This window comes from Canis lupus, chromosome X (assembly GCF_003254725.2).
Source record: "Canis lupus dingo isolate Sandy chromosome X, ASM325472v2, whole genome shotgun sequence".
In the NCBI taxonomy this organism is placed as follows: domain Eukaryota; kingdom Metazoa; phylum Chordata; class Mammalia; order Carnivora; family Canidae; genus Canis; species Canis lupus.
Window position 1 is genome coordinate 25,941,685 of NC_064281.1, and position 23,954 is coordinate 25,965,638.

Here is a 23,954-nt window from a genome sequence, read left to right on the forward strand (position 1 = left end):
TAGCAGAGGAAGAGGGAGAAGCAGACTCCCCACTGAGCAGGAAGCCCGATGTGGGGTTCGATCTCAGGACCTTGATTATCTTTATGACCATTAATCTGAATTTTTTTGAGCATATTGTTTATCTCCATTTCATCTAGTTCTTCTCTGATTTTGTCTTCCACAGATAACCACCAATTTATGGTTTTCTCCTGTATGTTTCCTTAATTGTGTTTGATAGGAAAACAAGACACAGCAAATGCTTGTTCACAGGTATGACACATTTTAGACTTTGCTCCAGTGTTCCTATGACCAGGATAGGTCAGTATGCTGACTTTCTGCTCCATGTCCCTGCATGAATTTGGAGATTACCAGAAGTTGTAAATGCTAAATCACCTACATCACATTGATAGTGTTTTTCTCCCCAGAATACTTGTGATTATGGGTGATTATGCAATTTTGAACAAAGACTTGATCACACAATTCACTTTTGTATGGCTTCTCACCTGTATGACTCATTACATAACTTCTCAGCTGGTTACAAGGGTGAATATCTTTCCACTTATGTGGCCGCCATAGAGTCTGACAAACCTTCTCAAGCTCTTGGTTTGATAAACACTTTTCCATATATATTACACATCAGCCTGGCCTTGGAATATGGGTATCTCTGGCCTTTCTAAAGTTTGGGATAGAACACTTCACTTTTATGAAAGACCTACATTCATACGTGTTTTTGCTAACCGAAGGAAATCAGAAGAGGACTTTCACTTTTACCAAAAAAGGCAGGGAGTGAAAGGTGTTGAGCAGCATGCAACCCAAGTGGGGAGAGTGGCCCCACCAAGCTCCCTCCCTGGGAACTACACTGAGCATCTCAGCATTAAGCTGCCATTGCTTTAAACTCACTCTGTGAGCATCCGTGCTTGATCCTGATTTGTGTGTGTGTGTGCATTTATTAGCAAGATGTGTCCTAAGGTAACAGGAAAACCATTAAAGAGGGTTTTTTTGCGGGGAGGGGAATCTATGAGTGTTCAAATGTTTTATATAAATTAATGGTAACTGCTTCTTTATGCCATTTCTGCTTACAGAACTTTTTATGGGAATGCTTTACTTCTGGATAGCTGGGAAACCTGTGTCTCTGGTCTAGCTTTTCCCTGGAGCTCACCATGTCATCAGGATTCCTGACACTGGCCATATTCCATACAGCAGGTTCTTTCAGAGTATAGTCGAGCTGCGATTTTCCACATTTCTCTTTCATTGTTGGAGTTGGCACAAAGACATCTTGTACTAGAAATGTATTTCTTTGAGTTCTGACTTAACATTTTTTTGTACAACTTGTTCTTTTACAGGTGTAGACAATTTATTTGCATGTGGAGATTTTTCAACAGATGCATTCTCTAAAACACAGATACTGTACTGTTTTATTCTGCCATTTTCTGGGAGTTGAAAGCTGCCTTTTTAGTATCAGATAACATCTTTGCTAACACCCCTTGTTAAGGATTTGCCCGAACTAAATCTGATTTTAGTCTTAATTCCAATTTTGAATCAGAGGTTATTTAGAAGAGTTTTTAGTTTCTGGGGGCTTGATTTTTTAGATTTAATGTCTCTCAGAAAAATGTGGCCTGTATAATAATGATTTTCTTGATATATATATTTTTGTAAATGTTTGGTAAACATTTCAAAGAACATTTAGTTCACGTGAGATATCTAATGTTATTTTTTTTTTTTTTTGAGATATCTAATGTTATTACGTGGAGACTCCGCTAAGCTGATTCTAATACTATTTATTTTGTCTGTTTTGCATTTCACAGAGTTCTGTTCAAGTTTGACAGAAATGCAGAAATCTGATGTCACTCTTACCTTTGTGGGTAGTATTTTTTTGAACATCTCCCCATGTCTCTATTTGTTGCTTCTCCCCTATTTATGTTCATTCCTTCTTGTATTCCTAATTTTTGTTCCTCCTAGATCTAGATTTCCCATTTGTTGTATCAGAAACTCAGGTTTCTTGAGTATCACTACTTGTATTTGTAGTTGAGGATTTTGTAAAACTTAGTTTTCATTTGAAGGAAACCATTTCTGATCTAATGCTTTCTGAGAGATACCAAGTTGCTGTAAATTTTGGGATTAAGATTAGAAATTAAAGTTTTCTGCTCTGATTCTGTAGGATGAGGTCCTTCTTTTTAGAGTGTGAAACCTTTCCATATATTTACTGATTTTTAAGGAATTTTACAAAAAAGATTATGTGGGTGACAATGCTCAAATATTTTAATCCTTAAGGAAAAGGAAAGCTGAATGAAGCCTTCTACTTTTTTTCTGTGCATGTTTCTTAGAAAATGCCTGATTACAGAGCATAGGAAAGTCAGGGATGTTTCACGTTCTGCTAAGCAAGCACCGGTGGGTACTGCTTTATATATTTCCTAGGGAGTTGAAGATTGTTCCCTGGAATCTTCAACTAGGCCAAGCAAAGTTTTTCCTCTGTTTGTTGTGGTAGCTTGAAGTTACTCGGGGCATCGTGCCCCTTTATCTCCGTGGACAAACCACTCCCTACAGGGCTTTGCTTATTTAATGAAACCATAGTGCACATTGAGACAAAGACAAAAGTCACAGTCGCAGTGACTATCTATCTATCTAGCACACTTACCCTTGCATTTGTTTGCTGCTCAGAGTTGGGGAGTCCCATAGGCATGCTTTGCAGGTTTTCCTTGATGGCCTTCATGGATGACTGGAACTGTGGGCTGACTGATCCTGGTTGCTACTGCCTTCAGTATGTCCCCATCTGCACCTTGTCATTTCTGACCCCCAGCACAGTTTCCTGTTCTCCAACCATTAAAGATGTTTTCGTTATTTTAGAACTTGGAAAAAGAAAGTCAAATCATAATCTTAAAATAGGAGTTCCCCTGCCACGTGTGACCATTTGATTCCTTGCTGAAGTATACAGGGAATGCAAGCAATTTCAGGATGCTTTAAAACCCAATTGTCTCTTTCCCTGGCTCCCTAACCCCAAATGCCATTCAAATAAAGATTTTTTTTTTTAATTAAACCTACCCAACCAAGGCAGACTATTAGTGATTTAAGAGAAATCAAAATTGGAGGATGGGATTTTACGTATGTATTTATTTATTTTATTTATTTATTTTTTTTTTGGAGGATGGGATTTTAAAAAGGCTACAAATGTTAGTGCTTCTTGACTAATGCAACACTACTCTCTGAAAAGCACCTGGGTCCCCAAGAGAGCAAATGCACAAATAAGTCAAAAACCAAGCGAAGTAACATACAATGATCACTTTGCTCCCAAATCACAACACAAAACTTGAAACCAGGCTGTGTAAAAAGCACCTGATTTTTTTGGCACCCTGTATTTCTTAACCACCAGAAAGTCAAGAAAGGGTGGTCAGAAGCATACCCATCACATTTCACGAGACAAGAAGAGTGAGGTGGTTAGCCTGATATGAGAATCTGGAACTCGCGAACCATAATATCACCCACATACTATATATCCCATTAAAACCTTTGAAACCGCTATCACAAAACACGGCCTGGGCAGTGTCCTAAGCAAAGGCCAGCAGACCAAAGTTAAGTAGGGAGTCTTTGAAGAATGCAGGTAGGAGACAAACACCAGATGCCCTGCCCCCAGCAGTGCTCCAGACTTCTCTGTGGAAAACTGAGCTACTCAATACCTAGGGAGAAATTATGATCAAGATTGCAGGATTATAGGCAGATATGTAGTTCCCACAGATGCCTCTCTTGATTACAAAAATGAGCACCATGATCAGTATTGTGTTAACAGATTTGAAGTCATTTTTTTTTTCTTTCTTTTCTTTCTTTATGAATGAATGATAGACATAGAGAAGGAGAGACACAGGAGGAGGGAGAAGCAGGCTCCATGCAGGGAGCCCGATGTGGGACTCGATCCCCGGACTCCAGGATCATGCCGTGGGCCAAAGGCAGGCGATAAACCGCTGAGCCACCCAGGGATCCCTGAAGTCATTTCTATTTAAAAATCCATTAATGAAAAGGGACAACTTAGGATGTGAGAAGAAGAGAAACAGGGGAATAAGAAAAATAGTCCACCTACTATTTTTAAAGTTGTCTTGGATTTTCTTGCAGTGCGTTACTTACTGTAAGATATAGTGGGGAGGTAGCCAGATATTAATAAGGGAAAGGTTTATGGTTTCAGATATGGAGAGAAAATACATGTAGATTTAAGATGTAAGGGGCACCCTTGGTGGTGCAGCGGTTTAGCGCCGCCTGCAGCCCGGGGTGTGATCCTGGAGACCCGGGATCGAGTCCCACATCGGGCTTCCTGCGGGGAGCCTGCTTCTCCCTCTGCCTGTGTCTCTGCCTCTCTCTTCGCTCTCTCTGAATAAATAAATAAATAAATCTTTAAAAAAAAAAAAGATTTAAGATGTAAGAACAATTTTCAAGTATTCTACTCAGACTCGAATTGAGACATGCTTGTTAAAAAAAAAAGGTTACGTGGAAAATGTAACCCTGGATATTTGCTAATATTTCACAAGCTGTGATAGGAATATATGGTGCTTATGGTAAAAAGCTTATTGCTATGATGCCTAGGATCTGTCTTGTTTCAAAATAACCGGGTGGGGGGAATGAGAATGTACATGAAATACAATTGCTTCTATAAGGATAATTTTGGAAGTTTGGTAATGAGCAAAGGATCATTCTACAATTCTTCTGTATTTAGGTAGGTTTATAAATTCTCATGTATTAAAAAGTAGAAATTCTTTTGACTTCAAATATACTCACTTGCTGAAAAGTCAATCTGTTCTGATTGCTGTGCAAATTTGGAACGCTGACTACAGACTCTAGCAAGATGAGGGTCAAGTCCTTTGATAATTTGCCTTGGAAGGATAGGTGACCCTCAAACAACATGGGTTAGGGGGGCACTGATGCCCTGCATAGGTGTAAATTCACGTGTAACTTTTGGGTTCCCAAAACTTGTCTAACGTTGACTGGAAACGCTACAGATAACATAGTCATTTATCGTGTATTTTGTATGTTCTATGGATTACATACTATATTATTACCATAAAGCAGGCTAGAGAAAAGGAAATACGAAGAAAATCCTGAGGACAAAACATATTTGTAGTACTGTACTGTATTGCAAAAATCCACACATAAGTGGACCTATGCAGTTCAAGCCCATACTGTTCAAGCTATAAACAACAAAAAGATGAAGAAAACCACTCATTATCTAAGTTCTTAACACATTCCACCATTTTCATAAAATTTCCTTATATATACTTCTACCCAATTTGTAGAATTAATGTACCCTTAATACCCCAAATTTCATATTATGACATGTTCTACAAGGGGCACAAAAATACTATGAATGAAAGACTAGGTTTCTGAGGCAGCGTATTTCAGTCTAGAAATCTATCTGTTGGAACTGGGACTAGTTTGATACTATAAATTATTTCTAACTACACAGAAAAGATGCAGAATGTAGTGTTTGCTTTTAGTTTATTAATTTATTTTGCAGGAATCTTTGACTTTCCGAATATGTACTGTTTGGAAGTACGATGCATGCAAAGCCTTTTAAAATGCCTTTGTACAATTTCACCTCAAAATAATGATTCACAGCATACACAGAAATCTAAAAGAAACATGGTATTTACAAGATTTAATAGGTTCTTGCTGTTTTAATGAAGAAACTGATCAATTCTTTTACAGTAGGGAAACATGGACATTGGGTGTCATTATAAATAATAACTCAGAATTGTTCAGTCTCAAAGCAACTTTTCATGGCTTTAGAAACTAAGATTGAATCGTCATCCTATTAATCTCTGAATGCCCAAGCCATGCAAAATCTACTTGTATTAAATACTTGGGGATGCAAATAGTAAAGAAAAAAAATGCAGGTCTAGTGAATGTGAAAATGTGATCAGATTTAACTTTTACAATACGAAAATACTGTTAATTCTTTCAAAAAGATACAGTAGTGGTGCAACAGACAGTGCCCAATTTATTCTGATTTTTTTATAGTAACATTTCAATGGTCATTTTTCTTACTCGACCAATATACAGACACACAACTGTAACATGGATTCATTCAAAGTCTGAACAGTGGTTACAATATTAAAATAAATCAATTTTAACTATGAAGGAACATCTTCACATTCTAGGATATGTCACTGATATTTTCAAAGGACAATTTTTCTATGCCTTATACCTTTGCTTTTTGCTTATACTGTCAAAGACATTACAATTACCTTTTAAAATACTATATAAAATTGAGTTGCCACAAAGTTGGATATGAACCCTAGATAACTGGGACAAAACAATGACAAAATTTACGGAAACGATAATTTCTTTTAATAATTAAAAAGTACTAAAATTGAGACCAGCTCCTTAAAAATTAAACTGCTCATCACACTTTCCATTTCGTTCAGGGAAATAAACAAATTAGCAACACTTTCCCCACCATCCTTTCTCTAAAACTACCTTTCCTACAATGCAGTTCTTTAGTTTCTTTAAAACCCCCTGCCTCTTTGCTCTCCCATACAAGGTCATTGTCAATTCCAAACATTTTACAATGCTTAGAAAGCTGCTGGCTCCTCTATTCCCACTTTAAACTCTTCTGACCCACTCCAAAAGTTAAGGGGTAATGTACTTTTAACAAAACGACAAATGTGCTTTCTAAAAACCCAGTTTACAAAACCATGAAATAGTGTAACATGTATAGTCAGGCCTATGTGTTACCAGATACATCAAACTAGTCATGTTTTAAGAAAAAAATCTTTTTACTAAAAACACCAAGTGCACCAACTGACCCAAAGAGCATAAGTACCTCAGCAGACAGGCACCACCCGATTTCTATCCTCCCACTTCTATGCCAACTGTGCGCACACATCAATCTGACCAGGAGATCCTTTTGAAAAGGCACCTTGAAAGTTGACTGTATTCTTATTCAAAGTGGTTATGGGCAAGAAGTCTATATTGGGGACACAGTTAAACATACCAAATTTGTCAGTGTAAAACAATTTTTCTTATTTTAAAAACTGAATACAGCCTATGTTGGCATATGAAACTCGTGTACAACCAGAAATGAACACCTAGGAAACTTCTTTAAAACCCAGCTCTGATGTCTCCTACTCCACCCTCTACACCTATCAAAGAGACTGGTTTCTTCTTTTTCCTGGCAGGTGAAAATAATGATTTACTAGATAGATCACCAATGGACTGGAACCATGCATCTACTGTATGTTAACAGCTTATTAACCTGGATGTATGTTCATGCAATAGTTGTAAAGTCATCTACATGGTTTTAATAAAGCATCCAACTGTTTCCATACATGCTACTTTCATTCTCAACTGACAAGTGCCAAGTTAACTGCTGCCACTTCAGCATATCTAAGAATACTGGTAAACCTTTAGCTAGAACACCAAGCAGTATATATATTTTTTTCCCCTAAATTGTTATTTAATACCAAGTGGGGTTGATCATCACGAAAGAGATACGAAACCATACAAAGGCGAAGGCATTGGCGTATTACACAACAGCAGGACTGAGAGACGGCTACTGGAGAGACATACCAGTGTCACAGAAACCTTAAAGAAGGCTGTTTTCAGGTCAATGCTTTTAAGCCCATCTGTTTTCTCACCATTATTTTCACAGTTACATGAGATGTTTTATCAGTGTCATCACATAGCCACGCATACTTTTGTGAAACAAGTGGATGGGGGGGGTGGGGTGTGGCGTGGATTTTCCACATTGGAAAAAACATTTTCAAAGCTGTAGGTCGAGTGTGAAAGTAGATGCTTTTGATGGAAAATGATGATGAGTTATTATGCCTTTGGTTTCATTATACTATTAAGTGCAGCTTGTTTTTCCAGGTCTGCCAGATATCACTTCTAAAGTAGAATAATACAATGACAGCTTCAAGAGTGTGTGTGTGTGTGTGTGGGCGGGGGGAGGTGGGGGGAGAACACGGTATGTGAGAGTGGATATTCCTCAAATTAAAACCTCTGGTAAAATCCGTTAGGATCAGAAACCTTGGTTCTACTGCTGTTTATATTCACCCAAGTAATGGGAAGATTCCAAAATCCAATTCTGAACTAGGACGGAAATTCAACAGTGATAGAGACCTTAAATAAATGTCCTATTAATAATTTTCTAGTGGTACACCTTTAGGAGTCACAGGACTTTCTATCTCTTCATTATTCATACCCTAAAGTTGGGGTTTCATAAACAGGGAGTGCTTTAGTATCACCTGAACAAACTCAGTAATTATCTCTGAATACAGTATGTTAAATTTAAACAGTTCTTAGTTTTAAAGTCCTTTGTATTCACCTTTGTCTTAATCCTATCCCTTGACTAGCCTTCTCTTCTTCCCAAGTAACAACGCAGTGTACTATTTTGATATTGGCCAACTGTAATTTCCCTTCTAGTGGTTTATTAACGTGTGCAAATCAATCTGTATTGAACAGCTAATGTTTTTTTTGTTGTTTTTTTTGTTTGTTTGTTTTTTCAGCTAAGTTAGGATTCTGGCACAAAACACTGTGCTGTAAACATCGTGAACTCATCACAAAACTGGAAGGAGGTGAAAAAAAGGCCCTATGGACTGCAAACATTTCTTACAGAACCACAGCTGAGCTCAAGATTTCTGAATGGATTTTGGAATGGATTTACATTTGGCATACATTCACTGTGCTATTGGCAAAGCGCAGTTTACGAGAAGGTCATTCATAAAATCATACTTGGTAAGGACTTGTTATTTTTAAAGCCAATGGCCTAATAAAAGCATGCAGTAACTTAAAAATTATATCTATTAATGTGGCATAATTAGGTCTTAGTTACCAGTGTTGATTTAGCTCGATGAATTACTGTACAAGTAAAATGATTTTATCACCTCTGATTGTACTTTTGAATGAAGGGCATGATATGCCTAATTCCTGACTGCTACAAATCACATTTTAAGCCATTGTGTGTTTGAAATTACCTCTGAAAAAAGCAGCAATTACAAAGACCCTTATTATTTTGCACCCCCCCCCCTCAAAAAAAATTAAGGTCCTATTCTGGGTGCTTTTTCCTGTCGTCCTTCAGTAGGGAACAACGGGAAGAAGCATGGGGAACCTTGGTTTTCCAGAGAGCTATGACCAGGTAAGTCTGCTCTAGGAATTCACAGTTTGTCTGTATAAGCTGTCACATGTCACACCATGATTTAAAGTTCTAGTTTATAAAGTAAGGGCCACTCAGCAGTAACTTTAACAACTGGGATTCCACAGAAGAGCTTTTGACTTCTATGTGTACATTCTTTCAGGAGTGAATCCTTTCCCAGCTTCAAGTATCCCTTTCTATCTCACTCTGCAATGAGTTAAGAAAGGAAAAAACAAAAACACTAAACACAGAGAACTCCCCATTCTTCTTGAATGAGCACAAGCCCTCCAGGGGCACTGCTCCTCCCCAGGTGGAATTGGAAATGAAAAGGCTGGGCAGATGCACAGACTCCCAAGGCTTCCTTTTCTTCTTGTGGGTGCTCCCAGTTTCGCTCTCAAGTCGATGCAGACTCTTCGAAGTTCAAGTGTACCGTGGCATCTCGCACTGCTCGCAACGGTTCAGTGCGGGGTGGTTCAGGAAGGTGCAGCTATCACAATTCCATGGGGCCCCCTCATAGTCTTCATCGCGGGGTTGTGTCCGGGGACTCTGTTTGGAGCCAGTTAGATGCTCTGGGGGAAGTCAGGATCAAGAGAGAAAAAAAAGATTGGATTCTTCCAACTATAATCCAAACTGGAAAATTACATTAAAAAAAAAAAAAGCTTCCTACTTGACTTAACGTCCAATGAATGTCCATAGCTACTACAACAGCAAGTTTGATAAAAATTCTACTTTAAGATAAATAGAAGTTCAGGAAAGATTACCTTATTCATTATCCACAGGTAGTGGTTATGCTATATTCTAGACAAATGAACAGGAGAAATGTCACACTGCAAGTGAAGTTCTGCCTCCTTCCTGTGTTTTCCCTGACAACTTCAGCCCCCTCCCCAACACACCCCCTTGTAGTATGAGCTGTACTGTATTCAACACCTGCTGGAACGTCTGCCTCCTTTCAGGAGCCCTGCAGCTTCACAATATGCATGTGTTATTTTAATAATAATGGTTCAAAATGACAGCGACTGTTCCTAACACAGCTGTTCCCAGAACGGTAAAAAGAGAGACACTCTATGGTTTTTCATAAAAGCTAAACTCATTCAGTATGAAAGATTTTTTTATTCTCAGATTCTTTACCACCTTTTTGGGGTTATGAGATCCTCCAGATTTTTAAAATGTCTGTATCTGGCAATACGAAATGCTGGCATCCTTAGGTCAATCCTTAGGATTTTCTTTAAAAATCTTTAAAATTTAGATTCCTCCTAGATCCTCGTCCCTCTCACCTTGAGCTCAAAAAGACTCTGCTTAAGGGAGTTAATTTGTAAATCCTGCTTTCTAGGAACAGTCCCTACTGAAATTGGCAGCAGTGATTTGGAGGCTCAAGATGGTTAGATGGAATTGTCCCTGGAATCCGGAGCGTGGCCAGGAGGCTGGGAAAATCTGTGTGTAAAACTGGAAATCATCACTGTGAACTGGAAATGAGATTAAGATAGAAAGTAAGCAGCCTACCTCAGCAGGTAACGACAAAAACTAAGATGGAAGGCTTTAAGCAGTTACCATTTGGGGTTAAGTCTATCTTCCATTGGAAATTAATGAGCTGACTTGGGGTTAGCAATTCATCTTTTATGACAGATGGCTGATGTGAACACTCCCCAAAAAGCAGAGAGCGCTGAGTTTGAGACCTCGAAACTTAGGACAGCATACAGACAGTAAGGCTCAGGCTGAAACAGGAAGGAGATGTAAAGCTAACAACACAACAGAAAACCCCACTGGGTTTGTCAACCTGTTCCTCCAACTATAAAAAGGGGGGAATGGGCTTGTTTCTCTGGCCTTCAATGGTGATCTGAGTGACAATTATCACCTACCCTGTATCTTTTAGCTCATGACTCCAAAATACAGAGACTTGATAGTTTTTTGTACGGTATGGAAGAATAAAAAGCACATTTAACTGATACAGCCTTTTCTTAGAGGAAAAACATTCTGCATGCCATTTCTGGAAAAGGTGGAAAAGGTTCTCTCTCATACGATACTCTTTAGGTTCTCCTAAATAGGTGCTAAAAACTCACTTTTATACTTTCCTAGAGCAGGCGAGTTTTTACTTTATTTCTTAAACTCCGTAAGTAACTGCACAACCTCTTATAACTTAATACAGAAAACTTGGGGCTCCTCTTCATTGTCTAATACTGTAGGCAAAGTAAAAATTTTCCCTCTATCCTTCATAGTTCTTACCTGAGACCCCCCTGTAATAAAAGTATAAACAAGAGAAGAAACAAAGTTCACTAACATATGTATCTCACATAGGGCAGAGGCCTAGGAAAATTAACTCCCCAAAGGGGGCCAAACCGCAACCTAAAATACCCTCTACAGCTACAGACAAAAGAAGGATGTTGGCTGGGGGGCAGGGGAAACAACTTAGGGGAGGTTACCTGACAGCACAGTAAATACGAGTAAGGTTTGTTACTTAGATTTGAGTCCCTTCCCTTATCCATTTTAGTCACAAGGCTCTCAGCTAGGTGGAGATTGCCTTTTATAATTGTAGATGTTCCTTACAAAGGGTAATTTCTACTCTGTTATCAGAGCTTCTCCTGCCTTTGCAGTTTCTCAGAATATTCCTTATGCCAAAGAGGCATATTTATTTGCTCCTTCAGCACCGTAATGATTTCATCTGGAATAAAATCATTGAAGTAACTTATCAAAAAAATTTTGAAAGCACCTAATAGAATTGTTGCTTAAGACCCTGCTCATTTCATCACAGAGAAGTACTGTTTAAATAGAAGCATCTAAAACTCGAAAGACATTTTAGATGTCCATTTTCATTTGATTTACAGTTGTAAAATCTTGTCTTTTTATGGACTGATTTAAAAGCAGTATTTCAGGCCTCACAGAAAAAAAGAACCTTAAAATATGCATATTTATACACAAATGAAAACTGAAGTCAGTATGGTTTTCCTTTAAGACTATTTTTGGGGGCAGCCTGAGTGGCTCAGCGGTTTAGTGCCACCTTCCGCCCAGGGTGTGATCCTGGAGACCCGGCACTGGCATCAAGTCCCACATCAGGCTCCCTGCGCGGAACCTGCTTCTCCCTCTGCCTGTGTCTCTGCCTCTCTCTTTCTCACTCTGTCTCTCTCATGAATGGATAAACAAAATCTTTTTTAGAAAAAATGGACTAAAAAAAGAAAAGAAAAGAAAAAATGGACTATTTTTGGGACACCTGGGTGGCTCAGTTAAGGTCATGATCCCAGAGTCCTGCGTATCAGGCTCCTCACATGTAGTCTACTTCTCCCTCTGCCTATGTCTCTGCCTCTCTCTGATGAATAAAACCTATTTTTAAGGAGCTTGGGTGGCTCGGTCAGAAGAACATGCGACTTTTGATCTTGGGGTCATGAGTTTGAGCCCCACCTTGGGTGTAGAGATTCATTAAAAACAAAAGAAAACCTTAAAAAAGGACTACTTTTAAATGGGTTAGTAGGCCAGATTTCCCTAAAACTAACCATCCTCATAAATATCAGACATCAATAATTTCACCAATATTGTTTATATTACATAAACTCAAACATACACGGTATCTTTAGAACCTTTACTTCAACTGAATCCCAAGGTAAAATTCAAGAAACACTAGAAAACTGCAGTGAAAAGTTATAAAGTCCAGAACTTTCAAGTTATTTAATCACTTAGCCTTACTTTCTAGATGCTATTGTTAGAGCCATCTACCCAATATGGTGACTACTGCCACTTGAAATGGAACTAGTGTGAACTGAAATGTGCTCTTAAGTGTAAAATGTACACCAGATTTCAAAGATGTAGTATGAACTAATGTAAAATATCTCACTAGTTTATAATGACTTCATATCGAAATAATACTTTGCATATATACTAGATTAAATATTTTATGTATCTGGCTTGTATTATATTTCTATTGCGTTAAAAATAACCAATAGAAAAGTAATCTCTACCTCCCACGTGGGGCTCAAACTCAGAGTCACATGTTCCACTGACTGAGCCAGCCAGGCACTTGGAGAAAGTAATCTTTTAAGGGGGGGTGGCGGGGGAAGGAGTCGGCCTTTACTTGTGGTAACGCCACATGGGCAAACACGTGTCTTTGGACTTTGTGCACAAAATCCGGACACACAAGTACAAACCCTCAGCAGCTGCTGCCTGGGTGTCATGGACGTCTGCCTGTACTTTGGAGGTCACGCTAATTCTTCGGGCTTTCCTCTCAATTGTGCAAGGGTCTGACGAATCTGCATGAAAAGAAGCAAAGCCAGGAGAAAAGGGATTAAAGCCATCCATGAGAAGAGTGGACAGGCTCCCAAGGATCTCTCATGGGACATGCATGGTTGCGTGTTTACCCTTTCTATTACTTCATGTTACCTTTAGTTCTCCTGTGAGGGTAAGTGCCGTATTTAATATTGCCTTTACAACCTATATAGAACATTGCTCTTATGACTTTTTCCATCCTCTACAATTACTTGGAATCAATGCCTAATTTCACCAGCCCACCTTCCTAGTGCAAACTCACAGTAATTAAATATCAATGTAAAGGCAAAATTGGAAGATTATATTTGAGCAATTGCCTTATTAAGCAACAGTTATTAGAAAATCATGGGTTGAAAATATGTGATCCGTAAGGCTAGCCAAAGAATGCATTATAATAATAACATTAAACTGTAGTACTGGGACACCTGGGTGGCTCAGCAGTTGAGCATCTGCCTTCGGCTTAGGGCGTGATCCCACAGTCCCGGGATCGAGTCCCACATCGGGCTCCCTGCATGGAGCCTACTTCTCCCTCTGCCTATGTCTCTGCCTGCCTCTCTGTGTCTCTCATGAATGAATAAACAAAGTCTTTAAAAAAAATAAAATAAACTGTAGTACTTAAAGAGTAAGAGTAGCAGTAATTGAAAAATCAGAACTAAAAAATAGTAGGGACCACAGGCATCCCAATTTCTTGCTAGAATTTTATTTCTATTAATTTATGTTATTAGGTAGTTCTTTCTTTGTATTAGTTCTTTCTTTGTATTAAGATTTGGTACAGGGATCCCTGGGTGGCGCAGTGGTTTGGCGCCTGCCTTTGGCCCAGGGCACGATCCTGGAGACCCGGGATCGAATCCCACATCGGGCTCCTGGTGCATGGAGCCTGCTTCTCTTTCTGCCTATGTCTCTGTCTCTCTCTCTCTCTCTGTGTGACTATCATAAATAAATAAAAATTAAAAAAAAAAAAAGATTTGGTACATCTGCCATTAAGAACACTTCCCCCCCCCCCCAAAAAATCTTGTATTTTCTGATTAGTTCTGAGCCCATATATGCAACCCCCTAGTACAATCCACCTTTGGAAATCACTGCTCCAGAATTCTAAGTGTGGTGCCTAGGTACTTAAACACTCCAGTATCAGAGTAAACAAAAGCAGAGTAAATGGTCTCCTTAGGCTCCAAAGAACAGTGTAAAAGTTCTATTTCTTAAATTTGTAAAGCACTTTTATAGTGTCACATACTTACTCTCACAGATCCTTACAACAGCCCTGTTGAACAGAAACAATCAAGTATTTGGACTTATCACCTTCCTGGTGCACAGACTAGATGTGCTGAACAAGGTCAGGTGGCCAAAACAACCGAGACCCACACTCCAGTAGTGGGATACCAAGGTCGATGCTCTCCCTGCTTTGTTACCAATGACAGCTGAGGAAGGACTTGCCAACTCAGCTGAAGCACTTACATGCACATGGCATGCAGAGTTTAATCCAAGAGTTTCTTGGGTCTCCCTATTTTTCCTTTTTCTTATATGTCTGTAATAACTCTAATGTAGATTTTCTTGCAGTATCAGTTAAACTACATAAACTTTTTTAGAAGAGGCCAATTTAGTTAAAAACTCAGTAAATTCTTAGAACAAATTTGACTTCATAGAGAAAATCAAATAGCTTTTAGAAATGTAATGAAAGGGCTTCCCAAGAAATTATAGAATTAAGTTCTATTCACAAATTTTAAGAGGTGAAAGGTTTAAAAATTCTAAAGGAGTACATAATTTATACTCTTCACCAACAAGATATGTAATGAAAGCTCAATTGGATTTGTATAGTAGAAATTCATTTACAGTGAAGATGTTAGTTCTCTAGTCTCTGTATTAAAACTGTATAGGTAGAAGATGAGCTGCTTGGGGTAGGAGTCATGTCTTACCTTTGTAGCATCAAGCATCTACATACTGAGCAATTGATACATAATTTAGAAGTCGATTGCAACCGGAATTTAATTATAGCTAACTCTGAGGGACTATCCAATTATCAGCTTTAGCAAAATTTGTTTAAATTCAAAGTCCCACAGAATAGAGCTTTTTTAGTATAAAGGTACTTGTAGAGAGCCCGATGAAGCTTTAACAGCATCCTAGTAACACACCATTCCTAGCTGAGCCAAATACACATAGGTATTGGTCTCAAAGACAGCAGGCAGAATGACCTGTCAATCATGTCAATATCACCACTGCTAAAACACTTTGTCTACGGGCTCCTGGCTTTTATTTGTGAGTTTTCAAGGTAAAACTTATACAATGAAATACACAAACCATATGTGTGCCATTTGAGGAGTTATACACCTGAATAATCCAAATCCCTATCCAGACATTATCATTAGCTCATAAAATCCTCCCATGCCCTTTCCCAAGTTAATCCCCCCAACCTCTAATCCAAGACATAACAACTGTTCTGTTTTTTAAGAAATGTAGTTTTGAAATGCATATAAACATACAGTATGCATTCTTTTGTATTTTATTTCTTTTAGCATTGAGGTTCATCTATGTTGTGTTTAATAGTTGATTTGTGTTGCGGAGTAACATTCCATGATTTGAAAATATCAGTTCATCTGTTGATGGCTTCTTGGTGTGTTCCAATACAAACCATTTTGTGGACATAGGCTTTAAATTCTGTTGGCTAAATCTTAAGATTTGATGGGCTACACGGCAGGTGAATGAATGTTTGGTTATATAAGAAATGGTCACACCATCTTAAACTTTTAAGAATCTGAGTGCTCTACATCCTCATTAATGTTTCGTTATCATTGCTCCTCAGGAATCTCAGGATTTTAATTTGCATTTTCTTAATGTCTACTCAAGTTGAACACACTTCCATGTGTGCTTATTGGCCATTTATATGTATTTCTTTGTGAAGTGTCAACTCAAATGTTTTGACCTTTTTTAAATTGGATTGTCATTTTATCATCACTGTTATAGAAGGTCCTTATATATTTTAGATAGCAGAATTTTTTTTTTAACCAGATAGGTTTTTAAATATTTTCTCCCAGCCCCTGGCTTGCCTTTTCACTTTCTTAAAGTGTTGAATTTTAATGAAGGCTAATGTACCAAGTGTTCTGTGTCCTAAAAATTCTAAGCTAAACCCAAGTTGCAAGGATATTTAAATGCGTATGACCTAGCTCAGATTTTGTGTACAGTAAGAGGTAAGGATCAAAACTGTTTTTTTTATAAAAATATGGTTCTTATATACTGACCTTCCATCCCAAGATCTTGTTAAATTCACTTATTAGTTCTAATAGTTGTTTTTTAGTATCGTTAAGGGTTTCTTTGCAAATAATGTTGGAATGGCCACAGACTTTTGTCAGATGCTTTCCCTACATCTAGTAAAATGATCATGAGCTTTTTCTCCTTTTCCTAAGCTAAAATAAACCCAGTCATGATAATACTCACATATTAAGGATTTTTTTGCTTTAAGTGCAGGAGTTGTATTGATCTGCTCTGTAATTTTCTTTTTGGGGTTCTGCTGACTCCATAAGACAAAAAAAAAAAACAAAAACAGGAGTTCGCTTTGTGGGGAAAAATGTTAATATAATGGATTCAATGTCTTTAAAAGATACATAGCTATTATTAGGTCCTATATCCTGTCGTTTCAGTTTGAGCAGATGTGTCCATTTCAAACACAGTGCTGAGTTCATAATGTTCATCACATTCTCTTATTATTTTAATGGATAACCCATCTTTCATTTCTGATTTTGATAATCTGTGTTCTTTCTAGATAAAACCAAACTATTAAGCTTTACTTATCTTTTAATCTCCTTGACTTTGTTCTTTCCTAGCTTAAGGTAGAATTTTAGGTCACTGATTATTAATCTTTAGGTCTTGTGTTTTGCAAATTTCTTCATAACCACTGCTATGTGTAAACTATGTGGAAGTAAATAATTTAACCTTGTCTAAAAGACAGGTCTAGCTTTAATCCCTAGTTCCTGGGAGATAACCACTAAAATCTTTAAATTTCCCAAGTGATAGGAGTGTCTTTGTTATTTCCGGTGAGTCCATGACCGTACCTCAGAGTTTTATGCTAATAAGATGGCTCAGCTCATCAACTTTATCCTCTATTTCCAGGTTAACAATTCTTCAACATATGGTCTTAAATAGGGTTGATTCTTTTATAACAGCCCTTGAATCAATTATCTGTTGGATTATTAATAGATAATGTTTCTTTGGAAGACACTCAGGCAACATCAAGTTCAAAGACTCATGTGTTGGGGCAGCCTGGGTGGCTCAGCGGTTTAGCGCCACCTTTGGCCCAGGGCATGATCCTGGGGACCCAGGATCGAGTCTCGCATTGGGCTCCCTGCATGGAGCCTGTCTCTGCCTCTCTCATGAATGAATAAATAAAATCTTAAAAAAAAAAGAAGATTCGTGTTGTTGTTAACCCAAATGGTTAAAGTGATCAGTAATATATGTAATTCAGTGATTTTCAGCTTGAAACCGCATATAATGTTGCCATAGTGCCAAATCAGATGAAACATCTATGGTAGTAGTAATACTGCACTGCAACCTGTCACTCAAATACTTTAAAACACTGTACTGGGGCAGCCGGGGTGGCTCAGTGGTTGAGCACCTGCCTTAGGCCCAGGGTGTGATCCTAGAGACCCCGGATCGAGTCCCACGTCGGGCTCCCTGCATGGAGCCTGCCTCTCCCTCTGTCCGTGTCTCTGCCCCTCTCTCTCTGTCTCTCATGAATAAATAAAATCTTTAAAAAATAAAATAAAATACTGTGCTGACCTTAAAATAGGTAGGAAACTATTCAACTAAAATTCAGGTGCTAAAATTTACACATTACCTGATGAATAGTAACTCTGACAAGATTTTAGTATGTTTCACCCTTAAGCTGCTTAAAGCAAAATAGATTAAGATATGAACATACTTCAGCTCAGTTCTGAAAAGAACAAGAGCCTTCAATAATTCAAATTAATTTTTTAAGACACTGAAATGCCAATTAAACACTAGTACATAAAACAAAGAGAAGAGATACAAAAATGATTCCTCCAAATCTTGGTTACAAAGGATTTATTTTGACTTTCATGAAAAAAAATGTAGTCCCTAACTAATTATGATGTTCACCTGTTGGGCACACAAGGATTCTTCCATGACCTGATTTAACAGTCTCAGATCTACTGCAGATCAAACATTTTAAAGACCTTAAAGAATATGTTGCATAGCCAACATTATAAATTTAAGTTCTTATTCAAAAAATTAAATTGTGGGCAGCCCAGGTGGCTCAGTGGTTTAGCGCCGCCTCCGGCCCAGGGTCTGATCCTGGAGACCCTGGATCGAGTCCCACGTCGGGCTCCCTGCGTGGAGCCTGCTTCTCCCTCTACCTGTGTCTCTCATGAATAAATAAATTAAAAATTAAATTTTATCTCTCATTTAATTGACTTTCATAATAATTCCAGAAGTTACTAATTTTAGTGCTTTTTAAAGTATGGGGGACATGTGGCACAGTAATATCAATATGGTTAAATGTTTTTATGCTGAACAAGTTAATCTCATGGAAATTTCTCCAGCTAAAGAGGTGACCTCTCCAATTATTTCTATGATGTTTATGTCATTTCCCTACTCACCTTTTTTAGATGGCTTGGGTGGTACAACTGGGCCAGGTTCTATGTTGTCATAAAAATTATTCATGGCTTTTGGATCAAAGTTTCCTATAAAGAAAAAATCACCATGCATTTAAGGCTCTTTCTCCTACTTGACTTTTTTTGTTAAAGAATATATAGAAATAAAATATGTAAGAAAGGAAACGGTCTGCAGGGTTTCAAAACTCCTATTCTACCACCTTCCCACTGAAAATGTTTTATCACCATGAGAAAAGACGCAAACTACCACATTAGTGTTAGTTTATATCACTTGAAGGAATAGTTTTCTAACTGCAAAGCTAGTCTCTTTCAGCAGGATTATGTACGTGGTACACTTAGGGAGATAAATGAAGAAGAGAAATTAAAGGATGGCTTGACTATTTGCTAAGATTTCTTTCATGTCCTGCATAATTGACCTTAAAAAGTTAGCCACTATAAATCCAACGGTGCAAGTAAAACGTATAAATTTACAAGGATGAATCAGGTTATAATAGCAACTCAGATTCCTATCTTCATGAAAAGGAGAATATGGAATGTTGCCTACAGATTTAACAAAGATAAGGTGCCAATTTCAGAATAATAAATACAATGATCTCTGAGAATTTTGTCTTGCCACAAAATTTTCATCTCTTAAAAAGTTCACCCCCTGGCTTAGTGTCAATTTGTCCCAACTGCTGCCATGACTCCTACAAGGTGGGTTCTGATACAGTGTCAGCCTCACTATCTACCTTAACTTCTGTGACCCTATCACTGTAAGCTGCTTCTTCTGCATTAATTCCAATTAAACATTGGGACTACTCATGCTTACAGAGAATGCTATCTCGGGTACTAATAGTTCAAAAATACTGGATGTCTTGATTTCTACATATTATTCCCCCACGCCCACCCCCCGCCCAGTTTTCCTCTTCAAAACCAACAATACAGCTGTGCTTTTCAACAAATCAAATGATGATCTGCAGCGAGATCCGAGTTTACATTGGAATTCAGTATAAAATGGATATATCTGGACCCCTTATGAAAGATTTAGAAATCCTTAAGCACCAAAAAGAGCTCTTTGTTGCCCAATGGAGACCAAAAACACAGCTCTTTGCTTATAGAACCTTAATAGTGGTTTCCCTTGCAGGTCCTATTACAAATGCTTTTATCCATTTGGAAGATAATCAAAGCCACAATGCTATAAGATGCTGCATATGTATTTCTTCAATTACTGAAGTTACGGCTGATGTTTTAATTTCTAGATCTCTGAAGGATTACTATAAATACCCTAACCAAATGTTTTAAGTGTGTCTTTTGCTTTAAAGAACACCCTGGCAAAACCTGATGCAGTCTTCTAATATATGAACAATAATTTGTTATGACCTCCATACTATGTAGAGCAGGTGTTCCATGGCTTAAATCTAGCAGACTCTAGAGGGACTCCATTCTGAAAAAGTGAAGGGTACGTGACCAGACTGCTCAACTTTCACATTCAAATTTGCTTCTATTCAGATTGTTGCAGATCCTTTAGGTTCCCCCGCTTCTACTGTTAAAGTTACCCCATTGCCATTTTTAGTCAAGATTTATTATATACTCTGAAAATAGAGGAGAAGCTCTCTTAGCTGCCATCATCAAGAACAGTGTTAAGTAATGGGAGAGGCTGACTGAAAGACCTTTGGGAAAAATTACTTGTCAACTTCAATGTTGGACCAAGACTTTTTTTTTTTTAATGTGTGTTCACTGAAGTTTTATACTGTCTTTCTTACATAAACTACACCTGTGATGACCTACAGGGGGAGAGGGCAAAGTCCCCTCCACCCAAACTTTTTCTTATGTAAAGGTCCAGAAAATAAACAGTTTACACTTTGTGGGCCTGAAATAGTCTGTTGCAAGCCCTCAATTGTGCCAGTGAAGCATAAAAGTGGCCCCAGACAATATGTAAACAAATGGGCGGGACTATTTGAAAAAAACTAGGTGGAAAGAATCCTTTTAAATTTTTACAGTTTTCACCCGTATCTAAATCACAGACCATCCCTGAACCCCACCACCTTTTTTTTTTTTTTTTTTAAGTGATTTGCCTTTGGTTTTTTTGTTTTGTTTTTTGTTTTGGTAGGAAGAACAGCTCCTTCCTGCATTCTTGTCAGCTTAAAAAACATCAAATTACAGGAGAGTAACTGGCATACAGGTTAGGGAACAGGTACAATTAACTCTCTCTGAGCAGACAATGCAATTGCTAGGAGCAATAGTACATAAACATGCCAGCATGTGGGCCCCCTCCTAGTCACAAGTGTGCAGCAGTTGCGGACAGGGTCACAATATTTTACAGGGGAAATAAAGAACAACTGATGAGCTGGGTAAAATGAAAGTTAAGAGAGCTTCTACCATAATACAATTATATAAGAAAGCCAAAACCCAAAAACAAAAACGAAAAAACCCCATAATCTGTAAAGACTAAGATGTAGGTGGATGTTTTCATATAATAGATACATAAAAATGACATGGAATTTATTTTAAAAGTGAGAAATCTGGTATTCTGATATGTGATTCCCTGTTTTTACAGATACTTTTGATGATTATCACAACATCAATGTAAGTTTTATAATTAAGACCCATCAATATAAAATATTCACAGTAAATAGAACAGGATAAATGCAGAGTAACAACACAGAGCAGTCTAAATGGTAAGAACTTAATTTTTGATCCCCCAAATCTATGACCATGGGGTGGAGGGATCTCTTTAAGTAGGATTATAATGGATAAAAAACTATCTCTTAAATCTATAAAAGCAAAATGATTGCTACTTAAGCAGCTTAAAACACCACACTATTACTTATGGTTTACCAAATAATCGAGTCTATACCTCTAGATTGAAGGAGGTCAACTTCTTTCAGTGTACAGTCAACATTTATCTGGAGTTGTCTGTTCATGCTTCTCAATCTTGTCATTTCCTCAGGCTAGTAAGAAAGGACCCAAAATAGCAATTGTGGGAAAGTCATTATCAAGCCCAACATTTAAGAACTGCTATTCATGTTAATCGTTCTGATTGGTTATTACCAACAATATGGCCTTAGTCCATAAGAGGGTATGTTTAAGAAATCTTAAACATTTAAAGGAACAGTCAGGTAAAATGGGGACATCAATATGGCCACATGAAGACAAAATCTGCATAAAACGTGGCAAACTACAGTGCTAGACTGTTCTATCATACAAAATACCATTTTAATCAGTACTAAAAATATTTTCATGGTAAGGGAAACTATGAAAATCAATCTATAAAACAGGCAATGTCCATGATTTTAGTGTTGTCCAGGCTTGAAAAAAATTACAACCGTACTAAGTGTCAAGCACTGTATTCACCAGAGGTCTCTTACTCTTTCCTCTAAACCATCTTTCAAAGCAAGTACTAATATCATTGCCAATGTATATATGAGGAAGCTGATGTACCCAGAATTCATATAACTTTCCCAAGGTTAGTAAACAGTAATTAGCAGAACCAGAATTTAGAGCAAAGGAAACAATCTATTACACAACAATTCCATTCTTCCTCCAACTTTGTTTCCTTCTTTCTTGACTTTGAGCCCAGCCTACCTATCCCTTAGGCCTTTTAGGCGAATACAGGAGACACTGAAACATAAAGAATGCCCTAATTCTTCAGTTAAAGTTTTTTGGAAGCCTTGACTTCCCCGGACCTTCTAGATTTATTATTTTTATACACACACACACACACTCAAAAAGTTAGAGTTGAATTCCAAAGGCATGGGTACTAAAGCTTTCAGCACAGCCCTGATATTAATTCAGTTACTAACGTGCTTGCAACCATATAAAGATAAATATCTGCTATGACAAAATACAATTCTGTTAAAAAATCTGTATTTTTCTACAAATTATGTTAATTTTAAGAGCAAAGAAAAAGGAGCCAAAAGGTTCTTAATTCATAATAATGCAAACTCTTACACTGTTAGGACATGTTATTAGAATAACTGAGACTGCCCCTTACGTTAAGCAAATATAAAACAAAATTATAGTAAGAGCTACAATCCTTTAGAATGCTATGGGAACACAAAAGTCATTTAGAAATATTTATTAGGGATTGCTCTCCTTTTTCCTATTTGCAAAAATATGGGACACTGCCATGTAAAATGCTTACACCCTGCCTATCAGGCACTATTAAAAAGGTTTAAAATATATCTGAGCATTTATATTAAAAATAAAGCACTTGTCCAGGGGTTTCAAAGATCAGTGTTGCCTTCCAAGGAATATGTAAAAGAACCCATTCTTTGTAGAATCATAATGGGAAAGTCCCTAAAGGAGTTGATTCTTCCTATGTTTGGGGGAGGGGGCGTGGAGTTTAGCCACAATGGTCCTAAATAATGATGTTCTCTAGAAGTATGGAAGTACTATAATACACTTTATAGTCTAGAAACTACAGCACATTTGCTTATAACAGATCTAGGCAACAGGATCATTTCCAAAGACAGTAGAACCACTGGAATTCACCAAAGGATTAGTTTACCTGTAAGATCAATATGTCCTTTTTCAGAGTTTCTGGTAATTTAATTTTACCACGGTAAAAAAAAAAATCTGAAAAGTCAGTACCATTTGCCAAAAAGTACACTGTATTTTCAGAGAAGAGGGTTTTCAAGATTGGCTGTGTATAATTTAGAGTTGTTTGTAAAAGATCTGACATTTCAAAGTGAAAAATTCTAGCTTTTTTCCAAAAGGTGGCAAAACAACAACCTACCGCAATTGAGAACTTAAAGAAGTTGTATCACAGAGACCCAGGTCGAATACCACTATTGCTGTTTGGTGGCTTGGCCCTAATTATGCACCTGAGACTAAAAAAATGCAGGGTAGTCCAAAAACCCAATTAGAACAAGACAAATGACAGGAAAAACTTGGCTGAGGGGGTAATCCATGGCTTCATCCAACCGTATTTATCTTTTAAGGTATAACGTAAATTTCCCCTCCAGTATGAAACTGTCTCATCTTTGAACCCTATAAGCAAAAAGCTAACATTTCTA

The 23,954-nt window shown here is 37.7% G+C and overlaps 1 protein-coding gene across 13 annotated transcripts in view; it reads right to left on the reverse strand.

Annotated features, from left to right (window-relative positions):
* Positions 1-5,437: 5,437 nt before the first annotated feature.
* TAB3 (TGF-beta activated kinase 1 (MAP3K7) binding protein 3) overlaps positions 5,438-23,954 on the reverse strand; it is an 89,046-nt gene continuing 70,529 nt past the window's right edge. For 11 of the 13 annotated variants that reach the window (XM_025439385.3, XM_025439398.3, XM_025439358.3 and 8 more), the window contains 4 exons: positions 21,794-21,887; positions 18,943-19,026; positions 13,222-13,323; positions 5,438-9,660 (listed from right to left, as the gene is read on the reverse strand). In XM_025439385.3, coding sequence (XP_025295170.1) covers positions 9,512-9,660; positions 13,222-13,323; positions 18,943-19,026; positions 21,794-21,887 — 429 coding nt within the window. In that variant the 3' untranslated portion in view covers positions 5,438-9,511. The remainder of the gene's footprint in view (positions 9,661-13,221; positions 13,324-18,942; positions 19,027-21,793; positions 21,888-23,954) is intronic. The other 2 variants (XM_049107304.1, XM_049107305.1) reach the window with 2 other exon arrangements.